Raw genomic sequence first — 12255 nt, 5'->3', positions numbered from 1 at the left:
TGATAATACTGAGAAATAAACTCAGATTTCAAGAGGTTTGGAAAGCCACACTACCATTTTATAACTTTTAAAAACTTCCTTTATCTCTACAAAAGAGTCCGAGTAAGGGGTATTGTAATGAGAACACTGTAGGGATCCAAATTACTTTAGCCTGCAGTGAATGCAACTGGAGAAAAACTGTGCTCTTGTCAGTGTTTTCCGAGGCATTCAGCACACTGCTGAAGAACAACATTTATGGATTAACAATCCACAAGCCGAACTGGAAGCGCTGGGAATCTAACCTATGTGCCAGGTAGAGTGAACAGTAACCTGAAAATCCAGAATGCCAAAATCCAGCTCTTGAGACAGTTCAGCTATAAAAGGGGGTTTTTCCACCCCTGTATTCATGTAAGGCACCTACATCCTCTGCATAAGTCTGAAACCACTAAAAGAAACAATGAGTGAGATAAGTGATACTATAAAATAACTGAGATGAAATGGGAAGGACTCCGAGATGACAGTGGTTGGGCAGTGGGTGTGCCTAGAATGGTGACAGTGCTGATCATAAAAAGCTAGCTGTACTGCAGTGATGGTAGGGTGAAGGCCACTTATATTCACGTCTAGAAATCAATTTACAGCAGAACACGCAGAGCCCTGTACCGCCAAAGTTCTGCAGACCCAAGCATTCAGGTAGTTTAACGGTAGCGTACTATTGACTTCTGAGAGTACATGACTGCTTTATATACCCATTTTCAGGACATGCAGTTACCTTTATAAATGGTGTTAACACTTAAATCAAGCAGAGGTCACATCTTTAGATGCTAATACTATTAGAGAAATCTAGAAATCTTGGCACAGCAAGAGCCAAAAATAACTCCACTAACACAATTTGGTCTGCCCTTCTTGAGTCATACTTTTAAAAAATCTAAATGAACTGAAGAACCATCTTTATGAAGTCCTTACAGAACAAGGCCCAGAAGAACATCTAGTTGCTTGTACAAAATAATTTTAATATTAAAGTACTTGAGTAAAATATTTACAAGCATACTGCAAAGCATTATACTAAATTTCAAACAATGTATATGCCAAAAAAATACAGCCATTAATTACTTGTTAGTAGTTGTGTTTCACCTCCCTGCCACAGTAGCAAGACAGTTATTTCGTCTGTTGACTCCTGCTGAAACCCAGAAATCTCATCGGTGTTTACAGTAGATCCAATTTTTGGTACTCGTAATAGTATCTGGGGAAAAAAGTGGTAAGTTAAATACTATCAGTAATGTGGCACATTCTCAAGTGTAGGAGAAAGCTCATTGATCTGACAAGCTGTTTAGATGCTCAATAGCTATCTATGCTATCATTTGCTTGGAGGAATCTGAATCTTGCAGGTCAATTGCCAGTGAGAAGAGAACAATAGTTTTGAGTGTATGTACATTCCTAATGAAAAAGAGCATCATCTGAAAGACTCCTTGAGCAGAGATGAAAACATCCAGCATAAAAAACCCACCACCACCTTTAGGCAGCCTCATTCCCGATTCCCAGGCTCCTCTAGAAAAGCAGTAACAAAACCAAACTTTTGTTCTGACACCACCGCTTGCTGATTTCTGAGATCTGCTTGCCGATTTCTGAGATCTACTTGCCTACCAAGTACAACCTATGTTCTGTATTGCCACAATTCTCTTGGGCACATGACTTAACATCCTTGTTCTTTGATCTGTACAGAAGCATCAGATGATTGTCATTAATTAACACATACACACACTTAAAAGCACTTCCCTGTGTTCTAGATGCTGTATGTAACTCAATCTGTAATAAATTAGGAGAGTATTTGGACCTAAGAGACTGCAATTCCATTGAAAATTTGTGTATATTCATTATTTTTGAAAGCCATTATGCTTATGCATTATCTCTGTATTAAACTAAACCAGCATAAATGAAAAATATAACCTGCAGAAAACTTGCAGACATTGTCTGTAAAGAACTACTTTAAACTTAGGCTGCCATATGCCATCCAGTGGCACACTGAGAAACTTCAAGAGAGATCAGAAAGGGAGGGGATTTTACCTCCATGGTAGAGATGAGAGAGTTTTGTACACAGTTCTCATTTTTGTTTAACAAAAATCTAGGAAGTGAAGAAAGGAGCTTCCCCTCTCTCAAGGGTCTCAGGAGAAAAGAACAGAAACCTCTAGAGAGAAACTGATAATCTTTAAAGAAAAACATACCCTATTACTTGAACTACTTTCAGGGGGGAAAAATACTGGATGCTAAAGAGCTCAGGTTAGCTGAGCAAGACACAAAACACACCAACGGCTGAAAGCTGAAGTCAGACATATTCACCCTAGAAATAAGGCACAGGATTATAATTTACTAAACAAGCCGTTATCTTTTCCGTGGAGTCTCCATATCAGCAGCGAAGCTCAAAGCTGTGTTCAGGAGTAACTTGAAGAGGTGCAGATATTCCCAGAGTTACTTAGTAGCACCTTCTGGCCTTAATGATCTAGCCTAAAAAATGGCCAGACTGTTATTAATTCCCATGCTAAAGATCCTTGGATGATAAATCGTGCATGTAGTTTGTTAGTGAAGTGCTGTTGCATGAGAACTCTTAAGTCAGACATTGGAAGTTTTCAGCGTGTTTTACTCTCTAGCCTTGTGATTTTTCCAAATACTAAGACTTTAACACACCCAAAAAAACCACACAAACCTTTAAACACTCAAATAGCCAGTTACCAGCTGCACAGGGAACCAATTCTATATTCTATTACCTTCAGGCACTCCTTCGGGAAGGCAGAACGCTTTTGTGTTAACTGGAATCTGGTGAAGCCTGGAAGGCCTCCGGCACGGTGAAGTTCTGACAATGGAGCAGACTTCTTGTCTGCCACACAGAGGCTGAAAAGATTAATGACATTGCATTCACACAACTATCGCCACTGAAGAAATATTCTCCTAGCTTTCTTCTACGGAAATTAGAGATGACATGCTGATTTCAAGGGATTTCATTAGAAAACATTTAAGACTACTTGTATACACTTAATATGCTAGCGGAAAGGGTGATAGAAAGCTTCAAAGCTTAAACATTTTCTTCAGCTGTTTGTAAAACTGCAAGGCTTTAATATATAATACATTACATACTAGCATGCCAAAACTGGATTTAAAGAGTGCAATAAAATTAGAACCTGAAAAATATTCTTTTCTTCTGGACTTTGAGGAATAATTTCTTTTTCTGAGCTCAGAGATGCAGGAACAATTTCTTCTGAATTTACATATGGACCTGTGGTATTCAGGAACAGGTCTTCCCCAGGTGAGGCTTTGCACACTGGTGACAAGCTAAGCTAAAGCTCCGTCAAAATACAAAACATATAGCAATAACTGCCCGATTAAATAATAGACAACAATTCAAATTGGCCAACACTTGTTGGCTCATGCAAAAGGTGTTCTATTGCTTCAAAAACATGATTTAGGACTCCAGTGATTCCTGTGTTCAGCCTCGAACAAGACCCTGATGTTCTCTATTTGTTAATGTAGTATCCATAAGCTCAAGTATGGGTGCAATAACACCAGGAAAGCCCAGTATGTGTTCCTGCCAAATAATCTGGTGCAAAATTAAGCAGTCTTTTTATTGTAAACATTTCCCTTTTTCTAAAAAAAAATTACAATTTGCTGATTTGGGAGCTATGGCATGGAAGCAACAGAGACGTCACTTCTATTCCTGCAGAGAGAAGTGGTAGTACTATACTAGCTTTACTAACAAAGAATTCAAACTGGCATTTAAATACCGAGTTTGTTTCTATCAAAGGGGTAATGCAAATGAGGCTACTAGGTGCTGGTTTTACATCAGAAGATGTTGCAAAAATACAAACCAGACACCTAGGTTTTTTGTTGTAGTTTTTTAACTGTCCAACTGATTGAATGTAACGTGTAGTTTGTTGTGCAACTTGTATTGTAGCATAAGTACAGCCAGAACTGGACTGTGCCATGAAGAACAATTTGTTTGGTTTTAATCATTAAAAAGAAGTATCAGGATAGACACTCACATCTAGCTCTGAAGGCTGAGCATAACCAAGATTTTTTAGGGCTTTGTTTTTCTCCATGATCAGCATGGTGGAACTCATTTGCTAAACAAAAACAGAGAAGAATTCAGTATCAGTTTCCAGTTCTTTGCTGTTTATTATTAGTCCTACCATATTCCCCGGCACACAATACTATTTAGAACAATTCCATTTAGCATTACTAATAGTTCTTAGGGTTTAACTACCGAATTCCTATCACTCATTTTTTTTTTTTTTTAATCTTATGCTCTCTAAAATTAAGACAAAGAATCAGTTTACTGCAGCACAGAACACGCACATTTCAGGTCCCCTTTGCAACTAGGGGATAAAGCACTTCCTACCACTTCTTATATTTAATTGTAACTTTTGTCACGATTCAAAACTCTCACTTCAATTTTACGCCTTTACTCATCAGCGGGGCACAACAGGACTACTTACCACCACAGCGTCTGTCCGTTTGGATGGCAGTACTTCGGCTGTCAACCCCACTGATTTGGCTGAAGTGTTTCCTGCAGCGTCGAGCCGACTGAATGACGATGCACCTTCTTCTAATGTATTAGAATTTTTTTCTTTATTCTTACACTTTATCCTTTTGGGTTTAGCAGTTTGGTTGTCAGGCTAAAGGGTGAAACAATTACATTTGGTGTTATAAAGTGATCCTCTATAGCGTGGTAAGCACTAACGAAGAGTCCCACTGCCATACTCGAGCTCTACACAACCAATTCGGTACCGCTGACACAGTCAGTCTGAAAAACAGTGAGCTTAGGGGGCACCCGTGACTATTACTGCTATCCAGCGGTAGAGGCAACCTACATCTGCACTCTCTGCCATTGTCTGCAGGCACCTCTTTCAAGGGAACTACTACACTTCCAGGTGGAGTCTTCCACCTCTACAAGGAAGGAGCAAGTCATTTATGTTACAACCTGGCTAATTTATTAAGAATCTTTCACCTTTCTTTCCGGTCCTAACGGTGAGGAACAGCGCATACCCGTTTTTAGGTCTGGAGTTCTCTCTCTTGCAGCTGTAATTTTACAGACTTTTTTTCCTGTGACAAATTTCCAACAAATTAATTAACTTTCAGACAAAGGCCACTGCTACTCTCCAACCCAGGTCCTACAGGATGGTTTTCACAGAGGGATCATTCCAAAGCCACCCATGTAAACACACTTCCTCCCTTCAACTTAACCCTCACCTCCCTCTCCCCGCCAACAGGGCTGCTTTACTCCTCTCCCTTTCCTTGAGGAAACAAGGTTGCTTATTAATCTTATGTTCACCTGGCTATTTTCTGCTAGATGCACATACTGTGGGAGCAGAGGAATTGCATAATCACAGCAGTCTTTGCCAGTGGCAACTTCTGCTGCTATTACAGTCCAAATTAAGCAGGGGAAAATTATGTGGCACCTGGGCCATAGCCAGAATTGCATCAGTCACAGTTCAGAACTGTAGTTACATGAGGGACTCCCAACAGTATTTGTGAAGCTGATATGAACTAAGTTCAAGTAAGGAGCATGACACAATCAGTTCTGTTCCTGGATAAGTTAAATAAGAAATGCTAATTTTCATTGAGCATCACAAGTGATTAAATGGAAAAATGCAGGGTTTGGGTTTTTTTTGTTCTTCTCCTAACACGTTAATTAGAACCAAGTCTTATTTAGAGGGAAGATTTTCAATTCACACTCTCTTTTTTAGACACAATTGAGCTTAGCTTGTGCGAGGGGGACAAATGACCCAGTGGAAGCCTGGTTCTGATATTCTGCCATCATTTGAGCTTGGGTAGAACATTCTGTTGTCTCACTGGTAGTACAACTGCTTCAGGTCATGTTTTACCTGCCAGAGTAGTTGAAACACTTAATACTGAAGAACCATAATGGCAATTTGATGGTCTCTTTCTAGGAGAGGAGGAACAAAAAGTGAAAAACTATTCCGAATGAATGTTAACATTAAAAAAACCCAATGTTTAAGGAAATCATAGGAAAACATAGACTGAGTGAAAAGGGATAAAGCTTATTTTTAAAAATATTGTTACTGAGATACTTCATCACACTTTACATTTAGATAGTTTATCACCAAGTCACACAGCTTATTCTGAAGATCCTTGCAATTTAAGACTCACAGACGACATTCACTAAAGTACTCAGCACTGAAGCATACCAAGACAGAATATATTTAAGGAGGATGCAGGGGAAAATTAGGTTCACAAGAAAATTCAGACTGAATTGCGTAGAGATCTGTAACACTGTAAGAATGGTATAAATGAGTTATGAATGGAAACGTCTGCATGTAGGCCTGGAAACAGCAGCACAAGGGTTAAAAGAAAGGCTACTGTTCCTAGAAAAACACTCAAGTTACTCAGATTTTTATGTCGGGACCCGAAGGCGGCACTGTGACAAGGCCAAGTACAGAAGATGCAGTGAAGAGCCTGCATTGTGATAAAACCACAACACAGATGACTTGTCAACAGAAAACCTGGCATCCTAACAATAGGACGGTGGCAAGAGGGTTCCGGCATATCGCATACACCATTCTGCTTCCTGGTAGACACGTATTCCAAATAAGAACAAGACTGACAATGGGCAGCAGCCTGGCCCAAGATTTATGAAGGCTGAAGTCAGCAAGATTCTGAAGCAAAGGAGTGCCCCATGTAAGCTGATGATTCCAAAAGAACGTAAAAGATCTGCCCAAAACCTAATTACGTCCTTGGTGAGCACAGAATGCCAGAGACTTAACGAGGACTTGACAACAGGTGCCCCTCATACTCTGTACTGCACAGGCAATCCTGGCCAGACCACCTGGGCACACACATCTTGCTGCCGGGGACTGAATGAAATCTGACAGAATAAGTGCAATCAGATAAAGCAATTTATTTAGGGAGCTTGTAAATATGTGTCACCTTCCCCTTCCATAAAATCCTTCACTGAGTTTTCTTACATTGATTTCCCTACAGCTGCAAGACCAAAACAGAAGTCTATAAGGCAAACTCTTACCTGACTTAATGCACCAGTTTCAAAGCTAGTGAGGACACAGGTAGCTGAAACTCAACAGAAGTGTTTGCAGGATCAGAGGCTTATTCATACTGGCCTTTCTTTTAAATATAATTCAAAAGAGAAAAACCTGAACATCTAGGTGCATCAAAGAGTCTGCTTTGCAGATTACCTTCTAGTGTATTGGTCTTGAAAGTCCTCCAGTACAGGTTCTAAAAAACATAAAAGTTAAAGTTTAAAAGAAAAAGCTAAGCAGACCAGACAACGTTTTAGTGCACACTAAATTATAAAACAAAATACTAGAAGCAAACACAGACCACTAACAGATTATGCAGACATGTCTTAACTGAAATGATCATTACATATTTTATACAGGTTCCCTGCCCTAGAGTAAAATTTGTTTATGTATATATTCTTAAGTATTGTAGAAACAAATTACCTAATATGGCTGAAAGATCTGAGATCTGTGGTATCTTATCTATGGTCACTGCTTTGCTGGAGTCCAGGAGAGTGGAGTTCTTGTACTTGCCAGAGTCCTCAGAGTAAAAATTACTTCTTTCTGGACATAAAAGGTACAAGTGAAAGCTTCTTATGCTGAAATTCATTAAGTTTGTGACCAGACTGAAAGCAATCACATTGGCAAGACAGGAATTTTAAAGCAAAGGGAGCATTGTCTCGGCTGAAACAGCTGCAGAAAAGTTTGCAAGGAATTTGACTCAAGGCAGATTTGTTGGTCATCCCCAATAAACAGGCTGCGTCAACAGTGAATACTTTTAAGTTTACAGTATGGTTCAAATTACACCAGGACCTGATTCACTCTGGACTGGAGAACCAGATATACAGATCCCATGTTAAGCACAGGTTGGCTTATAGCAAAGATATGACCTGGTGAGTCACACCAAGAGAGGCCACTAGTCTTTTTATTATAGATAGTCCCCCCACATTTTCGACATCAAATAAAGCTCAAAAAACCAGAAGTCTCACCTGAACCGTCATCTCTGAATGTTTCAGGGGATGGGCAACTGTTCAGGCTGTCACTAGCACCTGTGTTATAATCTGCAGTTGAATCTACATCTAAACACTCTAGGAGAAAGGTTGAAACACCTGTGGGAAGAGTCATTCCTGTACCTAGAGAAAGAGGCAAAAAAAGGCGGCTACCAAAAAAAAAAAGTATCATTTTGTACAAACCATCAGGATTTCCTTATCTAAGTTTCTTTCCTGTGATGACCTAAATATAGTCAAGTCAGTATCTTATACTGATTCATAATAGAGTTAAACAAACAAATAAACAAAGGGCATCCTGAAGCCCAAATTACACTACCACAAGCTAACAGAAGACACTGTCCTTGCCCAAGGCTTCACTAGAAGTACTTGAAGAATTTAGCCTCTGGTAAAGTAATTCTTAGGCAGGTTTGTTTTCAGAAGGACAAACTATTTGGGCACAAGCTTTTAAAAATGCAGGTTTGAGTAAACTGAAGAACTCATGTCAACAACTAGTTCTGTCAATGATAAAACCACAATCAGGTGGTTTTCAACAGGCTGGGCTCAAGACCATCTCAGGTCTTGTAGGTCTCCTATCCTGTTTGTGCTGCCTACAATAAATTCATCTGAACCAAGCCACATGCTGGAATAAGAGGCAGAAGTCAGGCAGTCAGAACCAGTACAAGAACAGCACACCAGTACTTTTATAGAACTATCATTAAAATCATACAATTAATTTTACATTTAGTTTTATACAGATATAAAAATATGTTTAATAATATAACGTTATATATAATTGCCATTATACTCACTTGAAGTCACTTCAGTATTTTTCAATCTTTCTTTACTATCAAAGTTGATTATCGGGGATTCCTAAAATTAAATGACCAATACAAACAACTTGAGAAAACTCGATGTAGTCAAAGAAATGCAGTTAAATTTATTCCTACGTTAGCAGATGCTCAGAAACTTACTGTCTGGTACTTCACCACCTAAACTTGCTATTCACAGTGTAATTTGTACTAAGGTTTTTCAAGCATCATTAACAAATCTGCAATCTGACTTATAGTTCTAAAATTTGTAATGAATGCCCAAGCATTTGATCTTACAATCCTTGCTGGATGAGACTTCCAGTGAAGACATACTGACATCAACCAAAGTTATGCATAAGACAGCAGTGGAGTAATGAATTTTCCTGTCTTTTGATTTTTTTTAATTTTTTTTTTAGAGGCCCAATTCATGCTGCTCACTTTCAGAATGCTAGACCATTTCTATAAATATAAACAACTACGTTGTGTATGTAGTATATCCTACAAAACTAAGCATTTGCAGGAAATGTAAATAATTGGTGGACTCTAAATAAGAGCTAACATTTTGAAGAAAAATAGTTTTATACCAGTATCAGTCAAGCCCTTTGCCATAGCAGAGTTCAGTTCAAACACACCTGGTGAACTATGTTCTTGCCATTGCAGCATTAATTGTCCTGTAACACTTTTGCTCAGTCATCGCAAAATACTTTGTTCATTTGCACTAATACGAGGAAGAGCGCAACAGCAACTTGCCAAAGGTCTGGAGTCTGAACTAGAAGTAAGCAATTCTCTGGAATCACACTCTAATGAGATATCTGCCACACAACACAATTGCTACGGCCTTTCCTCGTTAAGGATAATTAGTATTGATGTTTTCCCATGCTACCAATAGCTCCAACAGCTTTTATTCTGGACAAAGACACCGGAAATAGTCACCAAACTACAGGACCAAGTTCAGCCTGAAAAATGCGTGTGCACACATACATAACTCACGAGAAAGTCTACCTGATTAGAAAAAGAATTTAAGATGCCACATTTCTTTGATTTAGCCTCCATGAATTACTAGTAGATAAAGAGCAAGACAGCATTCTCACCTTCGGCAGTACAGTGCTTTCTTCTATTTTCTCTTCATTTTTTTCAAAGTCTGTTGCTTCTTTGGCATTCACCTGATTGCTGCAGTTGAAGAACAGAGCTAAGCTCAATACACAGAGCTACACTGTTCTAGAGGAAGGCAACAGAACCTACAAAATGTCTACAAGGTGCCAACAAATAGCCTGACAAACATCAGTTTACTGAGAATTCAGACTGCGTATCCCCAAGAGACATCTCATGCAGGCAAAACAATATATATGATTTAGCTAGCATTAAGAGTGGTGTATTTGAATGAATTCTAACAGACCTTTGGTGGGATGACTGGCTCGCTTTGGTCACGTCAAGATCTTCTTTAATTTTTGGTAGGACTTTCACACTGGACTTGCCCTTCAGGCCTAGGGAAGAACAAGTATTCAGTTGAGTGATTTTAGTTTTAATATTAGACTTTTTATGATTATTTCTAATAGGGCATCTTTAGCTGTTCCCCCTCTTCCATGCCCATAACAATTTTTGACACTATTATCACAAACATTGTAACGTCTGAATTTGCTTTATTATTTTTACTCAAGCTTTTTACCATCAGTATATCAACAATACAAAAAAAATAGCAGACTTCAAGAAATACTTCAGGTGGTTTAGAAACCTCTTGATTAAAAAAGAAAAAGCCACTCTGGAAGTGACCTTTACTCTACTTATGTTCAAAGCAGGTTGAGTCTAAATCAGTTTTAAATGGAGTTTATTAGGAGTATCATAAGAATTTCTACATAAACTGGTCCTCACTGTATATAATCACAAAGGCCATGATGACAAAAATACTTAGGAACCACCAAATTTCAGAGACACACTTTCTTCCCCTAAAACCAATTTTATAAAACGTTTAGCTTTGTGCTTTATTTTCCGTAGCCAGGAAAAACTCTAGAAAGCCAAACTTTCTAGAGTTACATTTTTATGACAGCCAGAAAAGAGCATCCATCCCCACACTAAGAAGTGATCTGAAGTACCACATCCCCCAGCACTGCACAGAACCCTTCAGCTGAAACTCCCTGAGAGTTCAGGACAGGACAATGTAGGAGCAGGACTCAACCCAGGACTCATCACTTTCCCTCTTTCTTCCATGTATATATAAGGATGAAAAGCAAACAGACCTCAAGGCTGCTAGTGGCACTCAGTCAGGTACGCAACAGTACTAAACACCAACGAGAACACAGAAAATAATGTTTATTGTACCCCGTAACAGTAATTTCAAGTCTTACCTTTAAACTACCAAGACCAGTGTGGGACCAAACCCCCCTCCACTGCTCTTCCCCATTTATTTTAGCAAGTTACACTATTACTGTCAGCCTTTACTTGAATCCTGTACCTTCCCCTCAAACCGCATTTTTTTCTTTAAGATCTCAAATTGTTAACTCAAGATCTGCTAAATTGTATTCAACGAGGCTGTTCCTTTAGAGGAGTAATTTTAAGCAATTTTTTTAAGCACCCTCTCAAAGGTGGGCAAGGGGTTTGTCGTGCCATTTCTAAAGGAAATTATTAGATGGAGGGGGAGGGAAGGTACAAACGGAAAACCCTTTTTTGTTATGAACTAACAGCTGAAACAGAGGAAAAGGTCCTGTTTGCAGATGAGCTGCCTGCTTTCTCCACGCACTCAGGGACATGGGTAGGAAGAAACCGCCTCCCAACCCCGCAGAGGACCGGCCCGGCTGGACACCAAGGGTGAGACCCGCTGCGACACGGCTGGGGGACACCGAGCAGACCACTATCGACAAGAGCCCTTCGGAGGGTGCCTTAACCTGACCGGCATCCCCACCCACTCCTCAAATCGCCGTGAAAAGACAAGTACTGGGCGAAGCGCAGCACAGGGCCCTCTCCCCCCGCCCGCCTTCGCCCCCGGCCCCGCCGGTGCGACTCGGCCTCCCGACACCGCCCGGCCCCCGCCGCCCTTCACCCCCGCACCGCGGGGCCAGGCGACCGCCGGCGGCGGCCGGAGGAAAAGCGCTTACTGCCGGGCTCCGGCCCGCGGGGGCCCGCGCTCCCGAAGAGGCGCCGCCGGCACGGCTGGGAGGCGCCGGCCCGGCTGCCGGCTCTGCCCGGGGGAGCGGCCGCCCCCGGCAGCGGGGACAAGCGGCGCTTCTTCCGCGGTGCCTTTCCGCCCCCGGAAGCGCTCTGCCGGCGGCACCGCTCCATCTCGGGCCGCGTCCCCCTCAGCAGCCCCTCAGAGACGGGGCAGACAGGCGGGGGCCGAGCCCGGGCTGCGCTCGGGGGCCAACAACCGCCCCCCGCCCTTGGGCCGGCGCAGGGGGCGCCCCCACGCCTCCAGCCCGCATGCGCGGCGGCACCCCCGGCCGGCAGCAGGCGGCGCTACCGCCCCGC

General features: G+C 41.2%; 1 protein-coding gene across 1 annotated transcript; it reads right to left on the bottom strand.

Annotated features, from left to right (window-relative positions):
* Positions 1–857: 857 nt before the first annotated feature.
* Positions 858–12069, bottom strand: MEIKIN (meiotic kinetochore factor). Its single transcript, XM_059825407.1, has 14 exons — positions 11886–12069; positions 10193–10280; positions 9888–9966; positions 8797–8857; positions 7988–8131; positions 7443–7562; positions 7176–7215; positions 5850–5911; positions 4973–5067; positions 4461–4640; positions 4008–4088; positions 3150–3305; positions 2739–2862; positions 858–1219 (listed from the first exon to the last, which is right to left on the bottom strand). Exons 1-14 carry the CDS (start codon positions 12067–12069, stop codon positions 1173–1175), a joined length of 1461 nt encoding a protein of 486 aa, XP_059681390.1. The 3' UTR covers positions 858–1172.
* Between the last annotated feature and the right edge of the window lie 186 nt (positions 12070–12255).

This window comes from Gavia stellata, chromosome 16 (genome assembly GCF_030936135.1).
Source record: "Gavia stellata isolate bGavSte3 chromosome 16, bGavSte3.hap2, whole genome shotgun sequence".
Taxonomy (NCBI): domain Eukaryota; kingdom Metazoa; phylum Chordata; class Aves; order Gaviiformes; family Gaviidae; genus Gavia; species Gavia stellata.
The sequence above is the reverse complement of the archived record's forward strand: the minus strand, read 5'-3'. Positions and strand labels throughout refer to the sequence as shown.

What these genes read in the sequence shown, in the direction of transcription:
- MEIKIN (XM_059825407.1), bottom strand. Translation starts at nt 12,069, where the DNA reads ATGGAGCGGTGCCGCCGGCAGAGCGCTTCCGGGGGCGGAAAGGCACCG. An exon ending in CCGCGGGCCGGAGCCCGGCA is followed by an intron (nt 10,281 to 11,885) that starts GTAAGCGCTTTT and finishes GTTCTTCCCTAG; the next exon opens with GCCTGAAGGGCAAGTCCAGT. An exon ending in CGTTAGGACCGGAAAGAAAG is followed by an intron (nt 4,641 to 4,972) that starts GTGAAAGATTCT and finishes TTCACCCTTTAG; the next exon opens with CCTGACAACCAAACTGCTAA.